At 39.1% G+C, this 20902-nt stretch overlaps 1 protein-coding gene across 1 annotated transcript; it reads right to left on the bottom strand.

The window, feature by feature from the left end:
* Positions 1 to 793: 793 nt before the first annotated feature.
* Positions 794 to 9422, bottom strand: LOC104504839 (mu-type opioid receptor). Its single transcript, XM_010147993.1, has 3 exons — positions 9074 to 9422; positions 7621 to 8141; positions 794 to 935 (listed from the first exon to the last, which is right to left on the bottom strand). Exons 1-3 carry the CDS (start codon positions 9414 to 9416, stop codon positions 897 to 899), a joined length of 903 nt encoding a protein of 300 aa, XP_010146295.1. The 5' UTR covers positions 9417 to 9422; the 3' UTR covers positions 794 to 896.
* Between the last annotated feature and the right edge of the window lie 11480 nt (positions 9423 to 20902).

Here is a 20902-nt window from a genome sequence, read left to right as displayed (position 1 = left end):
CAGTTGAAATTTGAAAAACTAGTTGAAAGAGAAGTCATCATCAGCCTGTGCTAGGTCTGACAGGCTTATCACTAGATTTCTATTTACACTGGAGTTTATGTTAATAGAGTCTATGCTGTTTTGGGGGTCACTTGGCAGTCAATAACAAGATGGAATATTTTCTGTATGGTCTCTTAGAAGAAGTCATAGCTCTTTGTTTTGATTTTAAAGTCTATTCTTTAATGTGAGAAATAGAAGCAGGCGGCAAAGCTTGAGGTTTTTTTTTCCTTAAATGAGCACTGAAAGAAATATTTTCCCTTTGAAACTCTGGAACATGCAATCCTTGTAAGAGAAGACCTCTTGAACTGCAAATGTGTTGTTATAGATGTTGTTGTTCGACTTCAACACACAAATAGCCTGCACAGAAAACACCTCTACAAATAAACTTTAAGAGTAAATCGAGTACCCAACAGTATTATAACTTAATTTCCCATTATTTCCCATCATTAAAAGCTCACTTTCGTTTTTCAAACTACAGTTGTCTAGCCTTTGAATTTTTGTTTCCAACCTATTTAACATCACTGTAACTTGTCAAGAGCATGTCAGATTGCTACAGGTACAGTATCTTAATTTAGACTAATGTAAGTGTTCCTGGTAAACATGTCTCTTTTGAACACTGGAGCCTGGCAAGACCCCATATCTCTTGGCTCTGCTGGCTGTTAAGTTTCCTGCTTCTGTTATGCGCAATGTAGAAGTGCTGCAGAAGCAATTTTTATCAGGCTGGAAAAGCAGGCACTTTCCTCTGTGGTATTTTTTTTGTGGGAAAGTGTATCCTACACATTCCCGTAGCATACTGCCCAGACACACCGTGGCACTGGTGTGCAATTGCTTTGAGAGCTATGCGGCAGGAGACCCTGTCACGGCAGTGGAGTAGTTTCAGCTTCTCGAAGTTCCAACTGAAAGGAAAGAAATTGCAAATACAATGAACAATTACTTGATTCCTTCCCACCCACAAGTTTGTGTGTGTGTGTGCATATGTTTTTGTTTTGTTGTTTTGTTTTGTTTTGTTTTGTTTTGTTTTGTTTTGTTTTGTTTTGTTTTGTTTTGTTTTGTTTTGTTTTGTTTTGTTTTGTTTTGTTTTGTTTTGTTTTGTTTTGTTTTGTTTTGTTTTGTTTTGTTTTGTTTTGTTTTGTTTTGTTTTTTGTTTTGTTGTTTTGTTTTGTTTTGTTTTGTTTTGTTTTGTTTTGAAGAAGGAATTTACTTATCACTTGCAGCTGCTCTCCTGCTGTATAAAGCTAAACAGGTAACCCAGGGAGTCAGGCAAGACTTTGCCATAAAACAACAAAGTTAGAGGAAATGATCACAGAAAAGTTTCATGTCTGACCTTCGAAGACAAAGATGTTAATAGATCTGAAATTTGAATTAGAATATAATTCATAACAAGCCAGTCATTTTCTTTCTAGAGGGGAACCTTCTACAAATTTCATGAGTATGGAATGATTTCGCTCCCTCCTTGTGCTCTTTTTTGTAGGAATTTCAGGGGAGTTAGTATTTTAGATGATATATTCTGTGTTCAAATCTGTACATTGGCTAACTTCTGGAGTGCAGTTAAAGTCCAATTTAAATTCTGTGTGAGATGGGTTCACATCAACAAACAAACCCAACAACGTCTCAGCCCTGTGTGTCCACAGTGTCCACGTTAAGTCCCATTCACACAGAGGCACAATGGCGCTATGGATATTTTCATCAAGAAAACCTGCTTACTGCACAGTACCTCCTGAAAGCCTACGGCCCTTTTTACTGCCCAGCAAACGGTGCCCTGCAGCACCAGAACCTGCTGAAAACAGGGTAGGAGGCACTGCCAATAAAGGGTTTATGGCATGGAAAATAGTCACAGATGAAGCCTGACTGAGACAGGAGAAAGAGCGTGCTTTTATGAACGTAACAGCACCTGGGTAAGGGTTTTGGGGCAGGGAGAAGGAAAGTGCATCTTCTAACTGGATGGCTTCTCAAGCATGTTCAGCTGAGTGGGAGGCTGTTAGGACTTCAGATCTGGAGATAAATTTCTCCAAGGCCACAACATAACTCAAATGCTTTTTTGATTCAACATCCTATGTCTAAGGATTTTCTTTATTCTGTACTGGGAATATTTCTCCTCAGGTCATTTTGGCCAGAAACTGATGTCCTTAATGTATTTGTCCCTGTCTTTTGAAGCCTAGATGCAGAAATGAATTCTGAAGTCCCTATTCATTTACCTTTATGGATTAGGTACAATAGAAACTTTTCTTTTTTTTTAAATTTTTTTACCAATGAGGCTTTTCAAATTTATGCAGGAAAAAATATTGGAATTTTTTCCCCCTGTTTATTCTAATTCACAGTTTAAGAAACACCACAAACACAGGCATCCTTAGAAGCCATTCAGTTAGTTCTGGTTCTTACAGCATAGTTTATTCTTGTTTCCTTTCATGAAATTGTCTGACAAACACAATCTGTTTTCTGTTACCTAAAAGATTCACAAAGAGCACTTGTCAGTGCAAATCAGCTATAAAACAAACCCCAGTTTTAAGGATCTATTGAATTTAGACAATTATTACAGATATCATTATCTTGCCAGAAATGGGCTTTATAAGAAAACAATACTTTATCATTATTATTGAAATGCAGTATTATTTACAAAAGAGATATGCCCATTTTCTAAAATACACAGAAAGGCCATTCTCTATTAACATAGGTAGATGTAAATCTGCCAAGGTTTGGAGTTACAGAATCTGTCCAGATGTTGTCATGTTTCTGCATAGGACTCACCAGCGTTCCCAGCATTGTATGTGACATATAGCACTGGGAAAAAGAAAATATAAGTACTTTCTTCATTTATTTAATCAAAGTGAAACTAGCTTTCAATTTTCCTTGTTTGAACTTAAAAAAATTTTTTTTACTACAATATCCTTTTTATTTTTCCACGTGGCTGTCAATCCAAGCAAGAAGGGCAAACTTTCAGGGCTAAGCACAAATACCAGAGCTTCTCGCTACTGAACATATGTGAGGCCTCACTTTCAGCATATGAGGAGAATTTGCAGCTTCCATTATGGCATTTAAACACTTCAGTGGTTTAGGAGAAAGCATCAGAAGCTAAAAATATAAAAAAATAGTTACATTGGAAGACTAAATAGTCCTGAAAATGTGCCGATACATAATTTGCTTAGTTGCTTGGACACATTTAGGTGAGGCTGCTATAAAAAGTTAAGTTGGTCACAAAGAAACTAACTCACTGAAGCAAATTCGAATTCTCAGATTTCTATAATTATTAAAAATCCACCTTTTTTCTAAGTATTTAGGAGTTTTTTGTTATTGATAGACAAATATTAACAAAAAAGGTATTTGGAAAACACACTTCTTGGGGGCAAAAAATCATTTAATTTTAAATTTTAAAAAATATTGAAACTTCTTTTAATCTAGGAGATAGATTAATGCAGAAAATCTCTGAGCATCTGAAGTAAAAGCTACTTCAGAGCATTTTCCAAGGTCTTTATTATGAATTAGGTTAATGTCAATAACATAAAAAAATTTCAGCCATTTGCAAAAGCTAGTATTTGGACCTTTATTACTATTCCCCACCAATACTGGGTCATCCAGAGAAAAGTTTGAAGTAAGCAGTTCTGCTTTGCAGGCAATTTTTCCAGGATTCCATCACTCCTACTCTAACTCTTCACGCAAATGTACTTACAAGATTGCATACGCCTCCTTGAAAATTTAAGTGAGCCAAGACTTCACACTCACTTTGGAACAAATGTAACCTACGCGTTTTACCCCAGAGTTAATTGAGTGTAACACAGGATACATCCCCCACAGATGTGAAACCTCTCAGTCTTACAACACTTACAGTTTTTGCATGCCTGATCAGCCACTGTCTTTTTTCCCTCAGAATTATGTCGCTTCACTGAGCACACACTATTTTTACAAATGCTCACACTGTCAGTGTTATGGATCTGATGTTCTTTTGTGCATTTGAAACAACCTGTATATCTGGAGGAGTGTTGAACTTGTTCTGCTCTTCCACTTTTTGTAAATGCTGATAAAACAATAGTCAAACTCTTAGTCTGGATCTTTTTGGCATTGCCAAAGAACAATAGAGTAGGCAAAAGGCCAGTATGATAATTTATAGAATCATGCAATGGTTTGGGTTGGAAGGGACCTTAAAGACCATCTAGTTCCAACCCCCCTGCCATGAGCAGGGACACCTTCCACTAGACCAGGTTGCTCAAAGCCTGGCCTTGAACACTTCCAGGGATGGGACATCCACAGCTTCTCTGGGCAACCTGTTCCAGTGCCTCACCACCCTCTCCCTGAAGAATTTCTTCATGATGTCCTATTCAGAATAATATGAAATTTTGTGATGTTTCCTGATATTACTTTTGCACTGACAGAAAACTCCATTGTTTCTTCCACTTATTTTGAAGTGCTTTAAGTGTGTGAGGCCCTAAGCTGTTGAGCGATTGAGTGCTTGCAGTTCTCATTAACGTTAGCAGGAGTAAATAATTCTCACTTGGCAAAAAATCAACTTGTAAAACATCTGTTTCTTTGAAAATGACTTGAACTATACAGTCTTACAATTAGAATTCATATCACATGCTCTCCAAGGCCTCATCTATACAAGAAATAGCTTGTCAGTATACTTCAATCAATACAGATATATCAGCTAGACTTTCTTGTATAGAAAAGACCTGTGAAAAGCATGCCCTCTCAATAGAATTTACAAAGGCTCACTGTTTGAGGAAACAGTGGTTTGTTTGTTCATTTTTAATTTTTTTTTCTTTTCTGAGAGCAAAAGCTGCAATTACCATAGGGCTTTCTCTGTTTAAAAATTAATAATAATAAAAAATATTAGATGTTATACTTGTAAATACTATCCCAGAGAACCTTTTAAGTGTAGATTAGTCCTACAACCTTGTCTGTCATTCTGATAGTAACAGGCAGCAAAAATATTGTCTTTTACAGAAATGTTTTCTGGAGGAAAAAAGAAATTAAGTTTAATATTGAAGTTTGAATATGGCTTGGTATGAATGTGTTCTATAGACTTTGTGGAGAGTGAGAAAGACTGCACCCAATAGCTACTGGGCTGTACTCCAGGGAGCACAACAGTGAGAAGGCTGAGGTCAGGATCCAGTGAGCACATCTGGCAGAAATAAACTAGGAGCAGCAGCAGCTGCCGAAGCAAGGACAGCAGGGATAGTGGTAAGGGTAATGAAATTGGGCTCATTTATGGCCATATATTCTTTCAAATACCAGACCATTCAAAGAGACCTGTCCACACACCAATGAGCACATGAGCTCCCAAGTGTTGTTGTCTTCTCCATGGCTCTGTGGGAAACTGCTGGCTAGTTTCTGGAAAGAGCTACAGAAGTAGCCAAAGCTGGGTAGTCACATGATTTCTTACAGTTCTGCGCACACTTTTTTTTTGTTCCATGCATGTTGGCTCTTTGCTTCAGTTTCCTTCCTTTCTGCTTCACTCTGATCTCACTCATGATGTTCCCCTTTCATCTCTACACTCTTCCTCTCACCTTCCTTTCCCTTCAGCATCTTCCCCTTCACATGTATTTTATCTCTTAAGTAATTCCATCACTATTCCCTAAATAGAAACGACTCACCCAACCAACCAAGAACCCAGCTATGAGACTAGCTTCTTCCTTACTGCCACTATACAGGTCACTTCACTTGCTTGGTCTACTTCTGCCTCAGCTGGTTCTTTCACTCATTGGTGCAGGTTGAAAAAATTTTGTGGGAAGGATCATCTTCTACTCTGTGTTTGCTCAGTGCCCAGGAAAACAGGCTTCATTTCACTCAGCCTCCGGGCAGTAAGTACCACATCAGTCTTTGCTAAGGGCAGAAGTTTAGAAGGCTATGGCTTTCTTAAAAATAATATAAAGAAGCATAATGCAATGTAGAAGATGTGTACATATACACTCCACTGTAAAAGGCTGGAATTGTACACAATTGGACACAATATGGACACAATCTTGCTGTCAGACACATGCACAAAATTGGCTTCACTGAGGGTTACAAATGCATCATTAACAGATGAATCTGCCTAATAAATTTTTGCTACACCTAGTAAATACTACACGTATATACATACATACATACATGTGCGCGCCTATGCCAAGTTTGGCAGCTCAGCTCCACCACCAAAGTGTGCGTAAGACTGAGCAGGTGCTGACTGATTTCACAGCCCACAGTTTGGCATGGGTGAATCAGATGCTGGTGAACTACACCACCAACTGCAGATTCTTAATAAAGCTTCCCCTTCGCCTTCAGCCTGCTCTGTCCTCTTTTCCCATGCAATGACTATTTTGTCTGTTTGGAGGTGGTAACATTCTGACCTGGGCTTCCTGGCAGCAGCAGAGCGGCAGGTATGGGATTGCTTTCACAAGAAGCCAGTGAATTCTGCACCACAGAGACAGCTAGCTTGGTGCTGATGTGGCAGCAGCAAGAAATTGGTGTAGGAGCAACCTAAGTAAGTATATTCCTACAAAGAACGAATGGGTCTTGTGCCTTTTGTTCTTTTTTTTTAATGAATTACAGAGGCAATATGAACTTTTTCTAGCACTGATGAGTGTGAGTTACTTTCACAAATGTTAATATTTACCTTCCCGGTTTGCTTGATGTTAACTAAGGGATGTGGATTGGAAATTTTCAGGACTAATCACAAGAACACAGATGTTGAACATGTAACAAAAGAGTTTCTTTGCAAAAGCTAAGCAAAACCAGGCTGAACGAAAAAAAAAAAAAAATCTTGATATCTGCTGTGCCATAAAATCTCTACTCAAAAGTTTTTTCTGAATGGAAAAGGTATATTCTCAGTATACCTTAAATAGCAAAATGGCACAATACTCCATATTTGGACTAGAAGATCGTTGTAGGTCCCTTCCAACTGAAATATTATTCTATTCTATTCTATTCTATTCTATTCTATTCTATTCTATTCTATTCTATTCTATTCTATTCTATTCTATTCTATTCTCGTGTATATATATATTTATATGTGTATATATATCTCTCAAACCCCACCCTAGCCAACACAGATAATTATCTGATACAAGAATTGCAGGTAGACAAGCCTTTGTCTACATCTTTCACGTCTTCCAAGACAATCAAGGCCAGGTTGGCTGTCTTTCTACATCAACCAAAGTGTACAGGCACGGTTTTTCTTTTTTATTCAAAGTTGCAATGGGAGAAGAAGCGGGGAATATATTCTGTCCCACTCCTGTCTCTCTCAGCAGACAAGGAGTATGAATAGGGAAATGTGATTATTCTCCAAGCAGTTCTAAAGCAGTCACCTGTTGTAAACATCCTGCAAATGAAACACTGCTTGGTGTGCTGTGTGTATGCATGCACACTGGACCCAAACATGCAAGGTACCTTTGAGAGCCCTCAGTTTCTGAACATCAACTAGAGGACAAAACAACTAGCAACATGCAGGATGGGGGTCTTTGTGTGTACATAAGCAGTTTGAAATATAACCCTGAAGGTGTTTAGACCTTCAAATAATAGCTAGAAATCAGTATAAACCGTAACTTCAGAATACATGTCATCTCCAAGCGGGAGGCCTGGATCCAGAGATGACATCTCCACTGCTAGTCATACCTGATGGTTAGTCCTGTCCACAGTGTTGGCAGTGGAAGCATGGTCACGAGTGTTTTGTCGGACTCGGGTGGAGTTTTGCTGTTCAATGGTGGAGGAAGTGGGGATGCAGAACTCTCTGAAACACCTTTTGAAATTCTCATCTAGAAATGCATAAAGGACTGGATTAAGGCAGCTATTTGTATACCCTAGAGCAATACAGAAGTGCCAGGAGACAGTCTGGAAAGTAGTCTCTGGGATGTTGACCAGGGCTTTAATGATGACATAAATGTGGATGGGGGTCCAGCAGACGATAAACACCGCCACCACCACAAGAACCATCCTCGTGATTCTCCGCAGGTTTCTGTCCTTCTCTTTGGAGCCAGATAACATGCGAACGCTCTTTAGGCGTAAAATCATCAGCCCATAGCACACGGTAATGATCAGGACTGGCATGATGAAGGCAAAGATGAACACACAGATTTTCAGGAGGTTCTCCCAGTACCATGCGGGGTGGGAGAATGTAAGTGTGCAGTCAATAGAGCCTAGAGAAAAAAAGAAAACATCAGAGAAGAACAAGCAAGTCAGTGTTTCATTTGCTTTTCTTTAAACCTTTTTCGTTAAATGTTGCGGGCAAATGCATGAAGATTTGCTAAGTAAACAGATAAAATGAAGTAATCTGTGACCTGTCATCAGCACAAAGATTGACAGGACACAGTGCTGCAAAACATGTTTGAAGCATCAGTTAGAAAAACAAAACCGAAGTGATGTGTTCTCTTCTATGTTTTTTTGCTTGGAATTGCATGTATATTAGACAATAAAAAGAGCTGAATTGTCATAAATGCTTAAACTTTGACTCATGTTAACTTTTAGTATAAAACCTGGCTAAAAGAAAGATGGTTTAGCCGCTGCTGTATCTGCTGAGACTGGGCATTTCAGGGCAATGGGGAAGAAGATGACATGACACTTGGTAATTGTGCACAGTGGGGAGTTTGGATTTATGCTGAGATGCATGGGACTTCATGGAAGGTCTTTGAGAACCAGTGATCAAGAATGTGCCCTCTGTTCTGTATCATGTCCTGCCATACTAGGTGCAAAATGAGCATCTACTTCAGTTGGAATATCCTGGGTAAAGCACAGGCTTCTGTGCCATAGGACAGTGCATATACACCTCATAGCAGAAGGCAGGCAGTCACAGATGTTTTTCCAAACACTACAGTAACTGTGTGGGGCAGATACACTTGCATGAATCCACAGGAGCTAGAACTGCCTGTTGTAAAAGACAGATCATGTGCAGTGCCGTGTCCAGTCAGCTACACCCAGATGCAAATTTATGAAGGGCTCCATTTACCCTGACATCTACTTTCCACAAATTGAAAATTGGAAGTTAATTCAACACCTCTACAATAAAGTGAAATAATGTGGAAAGGAGTTTAAACACTGAAATACTCAATTTAAGAATGAAAGCCAGACTTACCATGCCTGTATTTGGTAGTTGCCATGAACATAACTGGCAGGCCAATGGCAGAAGAAAGAATCCAGTTGCAGACATTGACAATTTTGGCATTTCTGGGGGTACGGAAATCAAGGGCCTTAACTGGGTGGCAAACAGCTACGTAGCGATCCACACTCATGGTGCAGAGTGTAAAGATACTGGTGAACATATTGTAGTAGTCTATGGATATAACGATCTTACAGAGGATTGTACCAAATGGCCATGTTCCCATCAAGTAATTCACACTCTGGAATGGCAGAGTACTTGTTGCTAGGGCATCTGCCAGTGCAAGATTGAAAATATAGATATTGGTGGCAGTCTTCATTTTCGTGTACCTAGAAAAAAATCAGCAAAGCATGTGAGTGACCACAACTGACAATGTTAAACAAAACTGAGTCCTGTGCGCCACCTATAAGAAAGTTCTGTGATATAATGTGCTAGATACTGCCAATGATCATATTTTCTGCTTTTAACCAAATGACCTTCCTATGGTTTATCTATAATAATGTTTGCAGTTCAGTGAGACATTAGCTATAGGATGTAAGAAAGAAAAGATTAATTTAACTTGTGCAGAGAGAAAGGATACATGCAGAAGAAACAATGCTATGGATGTTAAAGAAAGTGCAAAATTAAGTTGAAAAACGGTATTTGTACATATCAGACACTGTACTGTATGGATAGATTTTCTCTATTGGCTGATGTCACATCAAGTAACAGAACTGTGGTCTGTAGAAATGGGGAACCCATTTGTAGGTTGTAGAGTAGTAATGATGTAATTCCTTAGGTACCTAGGGAATAAATACCTAGTAAGTACCTAAAAGATTAGTGTAATTACCAAATCTACTGTGTCTAAAAATTCAGACATTTAAGACTTTCTCACCTGTTGATATAGAATTCAAAAATAATTTGTAATGATGGTTACTACATTTATGTGCTAATCTCAATGTCCTGTACAAGTTGGACAGATGGTCCTTTCAACTAAAGGAAAAGACATGCTATTAACCACATTCATTGAACATATCCATGGAACCACCACCCTGGGTGGATGCTGCAGCCTGCTGCTAGAGGCAGAAATGCATGCTCTGCTCCACCGTGCTTATTTCAGCAAGACAATCTTCTAACTCCTTTGCACACCCTTCTTGTAAGTCTGTGCCACTAACTACCCAAAAAATAATTCCTGAATTTTGAATGTGTCCCACTTCAAACACAACTGAGCAGGGGAAGATTTTCATGGTTTAATTTGTTTGCATTTCTAAAGGTGGAGTCCAAATTCTTCCTTGGTTTCATCAACTTTTGTGAATAGAGCCCTTTACAGTTTCAGGTCCTTGTATCAGTTGAGTAGCACTTGAGATCTGCTCTTTAGGAGGATGGTATACTTTTGCAGTGGTACAATGACTGTTTCACTCGAAGTAATGTTCACTGCTGTCCTGCTTGCTACTGAGGCACTGTGGCTGCCTGGCTTTTGAGGGGTCAGATGGCTTGCTCTTTTGATAAAACTCCCTTCTGTTTCTGCAAAGTAATAAGTATGGTATTTGATCGAACATTTTACAGTTTGTGGCATTACTTGCAAAAAGTAATTAAAATAACATCTTTCAGGCAATCTGCCAGGGAAAACAAAGTGTAAAATACAGCATTTCATGTTTTTTCCTCTCTGACTTTGATCTCTCCAGAACATGAGTCAGCTGCAAAAAAAAGCCACCACACCCCTCTCACCACCTCCCCCACCCCCCCCAAAAAAAAAAACAACCCAGTGGTGATGCAGGGAACACACATTTGGAATGTCTTTAGTATGTTCTGCAGAAATGCAGACTTCTTGCTGAATTCATCTAAATTGCTTTTATGATGAAATCTGAAGAAGATTTCACTAGGTTTTTTCTCTCATTTTATAGCACTGGGCATGAGGAGCCACTGACAACCCTCATTTCAAGTTAGAGTACATATTTTAAAAGGTTTTCAAGTAGACCCAAGCTCTTTCTTGACTGCTGTCTTCAGAAAGTATGAGCTGAGTACAATACTTTCAAGTTTTAAATAAAACCTATATTCGGAAAGTACCCTAAAAGAATTTTCTTACAGGAGCACTCCATTTATCCAACAGATTGTAACACTAATTTAGGAATAGGTAGATGCTGCAAGCATCCATGTCTCTGCTGAGAATTACATTAAAAAAATATACAGGATTGCAGTGTGACAAAGGTACATGATAAGCTGCAGCTCTAAAAACATTCTGGAGGGAAGAGGAAATATTTTCTGGTCAATTTGCTGGAGAATCTTGCGGAGCAGAATGAAAATAGCAACTTTTTTTATGTTGACTTTACTATTACCCAGGATGAAGATGTTGTACTAAGCTCTCTTTTTGCCATGTCCTCTGTTGTTCATCAGAAATGACTGTCTTTTCCATAGGTCTGACAAGAGATCCAGGCCTAGCTAATGTTTTGTCCGGAGAGCTAACCTGAAGGTTTGGTTGTGTTGTGGGCAGACATACTCAGCCTGCTCCAGTCCTACCTGCTCAGGCAGCAACAGCAGCAGAGGGGCAGTGGCTCTGAATTCTGCACAGATGAGGAAAGGTGACGAGACTCCTGCGCCCTCACCCAGGCTGCTGATCCCTACTCAGTTCTGGGGCGATTGGCCTATCTTTATGGCTGGACAAGGAAGCACATTTAGGCGTGCTGCTCAGTGCTGCTGCCATCTCGCCCGATTGTGATGCAGTTCTGTCTGGAGAGCACATCGTCGGATGATAACGGCTTTTCTATCAGTAATTAAAGCCATTCAGATGCTTTAAAGGGAATGCACAATACAGAACAAAAAATACATTAACCAGTAGGTGAGTGACTCTCAGGTGAACATGTTAGAGAATGGGCAGAGAAAAGGTCTGAAAAAATGGGATGAAGTTTCTTTGCTGTGACTGGCATGGGCCTTATCCCACTTAACTACTACCCATTTTTCAGTTTTGCTATCTTGCTTTGTCAGTTTAAGCTTAAAAGTTCTTGGACTTACTTCATTAAATGGGCTCTATAGGCCATTAATGAAGGATTTTGCTTGATGTAATCTTGATATCGCTAATCATGCTGTTCTTACAAAGAAAGGAAGCAGAGCTTTTGTGGTGATAGAAAGTATTTACCTCCACAACTGACTAATGAACAAAAGCGTATTGAAATTCACAATAATCTTTTCAGTGAAATCTATGGATTTGGGTGTTTTTCTGTACTGAATATTTCAAAATTTTATAATGGGCTTATTTCTAAAAGGTACATTTTGTTAAACATGTATTTTTCAAAATAAGTAGATTATCAGTGTTCCCAGGGTAGTGTGTTTGTGGTTTTTTTGTTGGGTTGGTTTTTTTTTTTTGGTATGAAGAAATAAATACTGAAGTAATTGATTAAAAGTAATTTGAACAGCAGGGAAAATAACAGTCCCTCAAAATGGAGCTCTTCAAAGCCTTCATCTTAGCTGCTATTATATCTTTTGCTAAGATATCAATCGACCTATTTGAACAAGCAGCACAAACATTTCCATCATCCAGCTGTAGATGTGTATGTGATGAGATTTCTATACTTCAGAGGAACTGGATTTTATAAGTAGTTAAAGTCACAAGACATCTGTATAACTTACAACACCAAAAGTATCGTGTTTATAAATGCAATCTTTTAGCTGATACTGTTTTCACACTTTCATTCAAGACTACTACAAAATCTAAAAAAAGTAATGTGTAAAGAAAAAGTCTTAAAGACAAACCCATGAAAATCTGACGGGTGGATTTTATATTATATTGACATCGTAGCATCTGAAATACGAAGTATATTAAATTTTGCATGACAACGAGCAAGGTTGCAAGTGAAGAAAGAAGTTGGCTTTGGGCAACATTACTTTTATTTTCATGGCTCTGCATTGAAAGACAGAGCAACATGATGATTCAATTTTTTGTTGAATATTTAGCTCAATATTGCTTTTGATACATATTAATTATGCTCATTATAATATTGAAACCCACTAGTGTGTCCTTTCTATCTCCCCAGTGCAGGTTTTGTAGCATAAAATACCAAAGTTTATGAAGCAGTGTTTTTTTAGGAGTAGGAGGTGATAAATCAGATTTACAGCAGTAAGAATATACTTTTGTCAGTCTAATTCTGTAGGGCAAACCCAGCCTTGCCTTTATCTTCAATCCAGCAAAGCTTTAAAATATACTTGAAGTTTGAAGATCTGGGCTGTACAGGTCCACTCAATTGGGATTTGCTTGGAATAAGAAAAAGCAATACAGAAAATCAAAAGAACCCTACTCAGATAGTCAGTAAACTCCTAGCACTCAAAAATAAACAGAAAGTCTTGAAATGACCTTTCCAACTGGCAGCCTGTGTGCCACTTGTAGTGTGCAAACTAAATTACAAGTTCACCAAACTAACCTAGAGATACCTCTGGCTCCCTTGCACAAAGCGTAACAGCATCTTGAGCAGGAGCCACCAGCACCTTCCCTTCCACCTCACAGACATGTGGCAAGAGAGATCTGAGCATGCTTTTGCCTCTCTCCTTTCTGAAAGATGTACAACAGCTCTGTTTCTGGCCTGCCTACTTCGATTCTTTAGTCTCCACCTTATCACCTACAAAATTTTTTGAAGAGTCTTAAAAGATTAAGTCTCAATGGCTCAAAAGTAAAGAACAAATAGTATGAAGGCCATATATTCTCTTAGAGAACAATGAAATTTTTAGTTTGCATCACACTTTGTCCAAGCCTAATAGACACGGTTGGTATGCTACCACCTGAGTCTGCCCACTTCTTGGGCAAGCTGTTTACATCCATATGGATTGTAGATATACACCCTCCCCCAGACCTGCCAGCCCTTCTGTACCAGATCAGTTTTATAGCACTGTTGCACCACTAGACCATTACAAAGAAGCTAGAGAGGAGGTCCACTTTTAGTGTAATGAATATATTAATACAAACCATTACAAATTACTTTGAAAAACTGCTCCTATCTAAATAGGAACAGTGAGGAGAAAAGCAAAAATAGTCTTTTGCACTTAGGAAAAGGGCTGGTGCATGATAGATTGGTAATAACCACTTTCAGCAACAAAAAGACATGCCAGCTTTTGTCCACTGAATGCTAATTTGGAGACAAAGCCTGCTTCAACTGATCTGTGTTGAAGTTCCATGCAAAATATATGAAAAATTGGCTTAATTACAGGAGATTCATTGCAGAAAGCAGTTGTTCATGAAAATGGTTTGGCTGCTGAAAGAAACAACAGCCAGCAATTAGGTCTTGCAAACAGAAAACCTGACATAACTCTTGTTGATTCTGGAGAAGATTAGGTTAGTGTTTCAAATTCACCTCCTTCTTGGATAAGTGACTTGTTAAACAAATGAAGAATCATTATGTGCATACATTAGATTAGTTAAGGTCTCCTTGGGTGGAAAGATTAAAACATGTGAAGTATGCCTAGTTGAACCAATTTAAATGAACATATATTTCCATGGCTATTCTGGTGCACCTTGTATATGTAACTTAAACACAGTAGGAAAGAGGGATGATTTTTGTGTGTGCTTCCCCAAGATATCAGGTACTTTCAATTTTCTTTGAACTCTTAAAGCTTTGACAAAGGTCATGCCATCATGCCATATTCAGGACAGTCTGGAAAAACCCTCAAAAATTTCTTCTGACTGCCAATCCGATTAGTATGTTTAACAGTGAAAAGATGTCTGTCAGCTAGGCCATACCCTGAGCTAAAGGGTCTCAAACGATAGACTTAACTGGTGGCCATCCTATCTTACTGTCCTTTTTCTTCCTTTGCATGGTAGTGGATTTCTATAGAGTGAAAGACCATACTGTATCTCAGCCACAGTTGTGACGTGCACTGTGGTAGACACCTATTAAAGATTTGAAGTCATATATATTCTGGCTGAGCCTAACCTATCTGTCTGGGACCATATGATTTAATCAGCTTGAAGATTTAGTCTTTGATTTTTCTATTCATGGGTACTTCAGGATGCTTATGACTTAAGCCATTAACTTCAAGCTCTGGGTACAAGCACCATAAATTTGTGTACAACCCTTGCAGTCATTAGAATAGAACAGACTAAAATAGACTATTTCAGTTGAAGGGACCTACAATAATCATCTTGTCCAACTGTCTGACCAATTCAGGGCTGACCAAAAGGTAAAGCATGTTGGTCAGGGCATTGTCCGAATGCCTCTTAAACAGACCACTGAGATTGCAGGTACCAGACTGTGGTTAACAACCTACTCATCCTTTTATGTTCTTCTGAAGAGATCATATACAAGGGTGTAATTTAAAAATAATAAGCCTTCAGGGAAAACAAACAAACAAATCAAAATAAACCAAACCCTCCAGTGGATAAAATTCATAGCAGAAAATGTTCACACTTAGTTACAATGAAATTGTGCAATTTGCAAGCACATTCAGTTACTTTGTGCACTGATCCTGAATTAGGGTGTAAAAGCTGATCTGGGAAAGGGAAGAAGATTTTATTGCTTTTAAGAATGACAGAGGCAGTGCTTGTTTCCTCCTGTTAAAGCCTTGCATCCTGACTCCCAACACAGTACTAGCCAGTCACCTCTGTAACTGGTGAAGGTGATTTAATCAGAGAGATGAAAAAACTTACAAGTATCAAGCTCAGATGGCAGGGCATGACATACCAAAGGAGTGTACTAGATCTAGTCCTAGTAATTTGACACATTTGGTTGGGAACACAGCAAAGGCCTCCACATACATTATGCTGAAGCAGCCTTCCTCTCCCCTCCTCATGCACCAGTAAGGGGATGTCCACTTCCCGAAGGAGTTTGAATGTATGTGCCAAATATGGATCTGAACATATGGCAGATAACTGCTGGGCTGTAGCTGCTTCAGCTGCTACCTCTTTTCTCCCTCACCCTTTGTTTTCCCACTGCCAAGTTCCTTTTTCACTTTATTCTCCTCCATAGCACAAATGTAATTAATTCAGAATTTCACCAAAGTTTACTTCCTTCATGTTATCTTGCTAGTACCTTTGACTTCCCGGCTTGTCCTTCCCCTGCATCAGGGGCAGTGTCAAGGCAGGTGCAGATCCACCAGTATTTGCTCACAGGACCCAGTCAGGAGAAGTAGGCAGAGCACACCACTCCTCGTGGAGAGGCACCAGCTCAGGGCTGTTTCTCCTGCACTCAGAACCTATTAGCAACTTCTCTCAGCTTTGAGAGAGGGAAAGCTGAATGAAAGCCTTTTAGGCAGAGTCAACTTTCTTCAGACTCTAGTAAGAGTCTTTTTGGGAATGATGTGGCACCAAGAGAGTTGAGAGGGCATCTAACTTGTTCTGTTTTCAATTAATTACAATACTGTGTTGGGATTTGAGCTAAAGTTCACTTGTTGCTTTCTTTATGGCTCCTCCTGCTTTTTTTGCTGCTGACAGGCATCATATAGAGGTCCTCTTTCTGCTATTTAGTTTGAAATAGTCATTAATCCCTTCCCAGTGAAATCAAAACAAGCTGCTTTCTTTGGGAAAAATAGCTATTTTGGGAAGGAAGGCTGGTCCTTTCACTTAATGTCTGACTGAGAGGATTAATGAGCAAGGAGATTATTTCAGACAGTACACACAAACTCCACAGTAGTCATAAAAGGTAACTAGTTATTATTTCTCTCGTTATTTTCATACCTTTTTAAATTACATATATATATATGCAAAATATCCCAGCAGAAATCTATACAAAATAAAGCTGATGTGATCCATTCTTTCTTTTTCCAAAAAGAGGAGGGGAACCAGCTAAGAACAGGTCTTTATAGATACATTCATATCTACTTGCCACGCAAACAAATTTAAGATGTTGCATGTCTTGTAACTTTTATTACCCTAATTTCTTTTTCTTTTCCTAGACAGCATAAAAAGCTACTTAATAATAAAAAAACAAATTACAGTAATATGTGTGCTCCAATGCCCAAACAGTCAACTGCTGGTACACTTCCTTCCCCTCCAGCCTAATTAAATGGGGAAAAAAATTATCTGCCAATTATTCTAGGACTTAATCCGGCCTGTTTGTTAAACCACCTTCAGCCTGTTTGCCTGGTGCTGAGACATACATGGGTCTCCAGTAAAGGTTGCTGCTTTCGCAGTTATGGTGTAACACATCTCTCAGAAATAAATCAATGGTGTTACAAAGGCTAACTCCGATACATTGCCATTATCCAGCAGCTGGTCCTTATTGACATTTGCCAGGAACACATGGAAAGGAAAAATGTCGGCATCTTCAACTCAATTTTCTCCCCTGTGCCTTCAGGGAAGCATCACTGAGAATAAACCCACTGACTACAGCTATGAAAACTGTGGTGACATTTTTCTAGGTTTCCAGGTGCTGGTTCCTTCCTCCCAATTTGTGGACTGCTCACCTCAGACGAGGACTGTACATGAAACATCCCCTGCTCGGCAGGGAAGCCAGCAGGGAGGCCACCAGTAGAAGTGAGATACTCAAAAGCATGATGAGGAACAGCAGAGGTAATCCTCCCCTGGTCAGAGGGTATAAGGGAGGCAGCATGGGGCTCGAGGCAATGCCATAGACTGTGCAGATCAAAGCAACGCTGTGTACAAGGTACAGCATCTCACACACAAGAGGTCAGGATCTTCTAATGAAGCTGTCGAGCATCATCTGGAAAGGGGTGACAGAGGTGGGACAAAAGGTCTGGAGAGAGCATAAACATGGAGGAAGACTTGCCTGTGATGGGGTGAAAGGGGAAATCTGGTGATGGTGCAGGCAGGCATGACAGAAAGAAGGAGCACAATTATGTGTTTTGGGAAGACCGGATCAAAAGTACCAGAAAACATAGATTTAGTCTCCACGTGACAAGGATGAGATTGCATTGGAAACTGGGGCTCTGAGAAAAGTAGCAAGACACATATGGATTTGGGAAACTGGCTTCTTGGATGGTTTTTCTGTAGAGGCAGCTCATCCCAGGGTTGGAGGTTAGCACTGTGCAAGGGGAAAATGGGAAAAGATACACAAACAGCTGCTTCTTGTTCCCCCTTAAGAAAGAGACTTTTCTGAGCTGGGGTTGCTCCATACAACACAATGAGGAGATGCTCCATCCTATACAAACATTCAAACACCTTTGTTTTGAAGTTTTATTTCTGATCTGAGATACAAGATCTTACAGCTGATAATTGAACACTTCTCAGTGAGAAGGTGGAAAAAATATGCTATTTCATGTCTTTCACAGTTACCTGACTAGCTGTAGCTGTACCTTTTTACATCATGTCAATTCAAAGAGAACTATAAATAAAATTTAGAAGTGTTTAACATTAAACGGAGGCATGAGAATGCTTCTCAACACAGCTCGGGAAGCTGTGGAACTCCTTGCTAGCAAACACCATTGAAAGCCAGCTTCCAAAAGGCAGCAGGCTCTTTGAAAGATAATGGTAGCAGCCCTACTTATAATACAATAAATCCAAACTTCATGGTATAAACCAAAAAAAGGCAGAGATGGTTATAAAAAGAACTTCTTTTGAGAACAACCTAAGCACAGTGATTCAGAGAATAGTTGCTTTCAGGGTTTTTTAAAATATAGTTATAATGCTTAAGGATTGAAAACTTAATTTCACTTGGAATCCTAATGAAAATAGGTAATTTTTAAAAAATATCCATTAATGAGGTTCTCTATAACATCCATCTTAGAACACCTAAGCTTAAAAATAACAAATTTAATAGCTTTAAAAATGTTTCAGAATTCTGAAGTATTAATTTAGAGGATGTTTGTTTTGAAACAGCTCTGTTCAGATGTGGTAATATTCGTAACCTTTTTTTTCCAATATTATTTTTGATTCTAGTTTTTTTTTGACTGCTGCATGGTAGAAATGTCCACCAAAAGCTATTGAATAAAATGCTGATGCAAACTGCAGCTCACTAAGTTCCTCTGCAACATAACAGACTGCTAGAATTATTCTCACTCAGTGATGCTCCTATTTCTTCCAATGTCTGTCTCAAAAACAGCTGCTGGCTATGGTTGGAAAAGGGGTTAGGAAGCTGGACTATGTTTCTGAGACATTAGGGCTTCCATCACATGATGTTTGTGATATTTTGTAGATATGTCACCTTTTCATCTAGAAAAAACATAAAAGCTTATCCACAGTGTTGAGCAAAAGCTATGCCTGATGATTTGAAAAAATACTGTAAGTTAAAATGAAATAAAGCAGTACTTCAGGACTATGTTAGATAATTAGCTCACTAGTCATTAGCTTGCTAATAATTACATAATGTAATGGATATATGCTTACAATATTTTCTAAGTTTACTGAAACCATGAAAAGTTGGTAAAGAAATTAAAAAAAAAAATCAGAAAATGTTTAACATTAATTTTCATGGGTGTCATTACCAAAATTATATTCCAGGAAAAATACAGTGGGATCGGAACAGCTTTTTCCAGAGGAATTGAGTGAGGGGAGATGTTTTCTGCCCCCAAGTGCCTGTGGGTAGCTGAGCAGAGCAGGGATGTCTGCCCTCCTGGGGCAGGCATGCTCTCTCCTGGTAGAGACCGGGCACAGGGTGGCACAGGGTCTGGAGACAAGTGTGGGGCTGCAGAGCTGACTGCTGCAGTCACTTCTGCTCCCTCAGTGAGGTGGGGGCTATCCCCACCTTGCAGGCTATTTTGGACCAGATTTTTACCATCACCATGCCAATGTAATTAAAAAAAAAAAGGGAGACTAGAAAAGGCTACCTGCTGTTTTACCTGTCTGCTGCCTTTGATCTTGGGGGAGGGAGGGGGGACGCTTGCTAGTCAAACATATACCCACTAGCAGAGGTTGGTCAACTTCTATCACAAGCAGTGTGCAAACATTCATAGCTCTTTTTTTTTCCTCTAAAAACATTATTAAGATGTTGTTTTAAGAAGTGTAGAAAGAAATATTTTTTGTTTCAGAGAGGACTTCTTTCCCTGGTTTAATTATATTTTTTTTTTTTTTAAGCAGAGTAGCCATTTACTCTAATAGAACAAGACATTTCCTTCCTCCTGTGAAGGACCACAGGGAACCTGAGGCCCCTTTGTTTTATGGTATGTGACAAAATTACTAGCAAAGCAATTAAGGAATCACTCTTGACTTGAGTGACTTTAGTGACTGTTGGTGGAATTACAGTTCTCTCAGGGCACTTGGCATCGTGGAGGACTGGGGCCTTGGAGAGCTGTTCCTCTCTTCCAGACCAGTGGTGCTAAAGATTTTCACCTATGATCTATTACAGCTTTCTAGCATACTGCCGTAATCACAAGGCATATTCTTCTTCCCACTCTAATGCGTGACTAATATCCCACTGACTTGATGAGAAAGTTGGAAAAGCCTATATAGATTACTGTGTAAATGAATTCAATACCACATGGTACTAATTGTACACTGTCTTGTTGTACTCTGCAGCAGCCAGAAGTAGCATTTGCTGTTGACACAGCCATAACAACACTGTGTTCATATGAGTAATTTACACTTATACAAAGCACATGAGGAAAACAGATAACAAAAATTATCTATGGATTTTTTGGATTACAGGAAATTCATGGCTGGCAGCAAATCCTGACTGTTATTGCTGTTACCCAGAAGACATTTTCTTTTACTTGACAAAGGAAACAGCTCAGTGTTAGTAACATGGGGTTCAACCTCAAACACTACAGATGCAACATGTAAATATTAATTCAAGGATGAAAGTATTCAGCTGAACAGGAACAATTTGGGAGAATGAGAATGCATTAACTATAAAGTATCAGGTATATAAACTGGAAATCCATGGACCTGCTTTGCATCAGGAGGCTGATTTCTGTCTCAATAATGACAATACATTTCTATCCCCTTGTTGGACA

This window comes from Eurypyga helias, unplaced genomic scaffold, assembly GCF_000690775.1.
Source record: "Eurypyga helias isolate BGI_N326 unplaced genomic scaffold, ASM69077v1 scaffold2123, whole genome shotgun sequence".
NCBI lineage: Eukaryota > Metazoa > Chordata > Aves > Eurypygiformes > Eurypygidae > Eurypyga > Eurypyga helias.
This window is presented reverse-complemented; position numbering and strand designations above follow the sequence as displayed.

Excerpts from the sequence above, each read along its gene's own strand:
- LOC104504839 (XM_010147993.1), bottom strand. The coding sequence starts at position 9,416 with ATGAAGACTGCCACCAATATCTATATTTTCAATCTTGCACTGGCAGAT. Across the intron at positions 8,142-9,073 it reads AACTACCAAATACAGGCATG|GCTCTATTGACTGCACACTT; the intron begins GTAAGTCTGGCT and ends TTTTTTCTCTAG. Across the intron at positions 936-7,620 it reads TGGACAGGACTAACCATCAG|TTGGAACTTCGAGAAGCTGA; the intron begins GTATGACTAGCA and ends CTTTCCTTTCAG.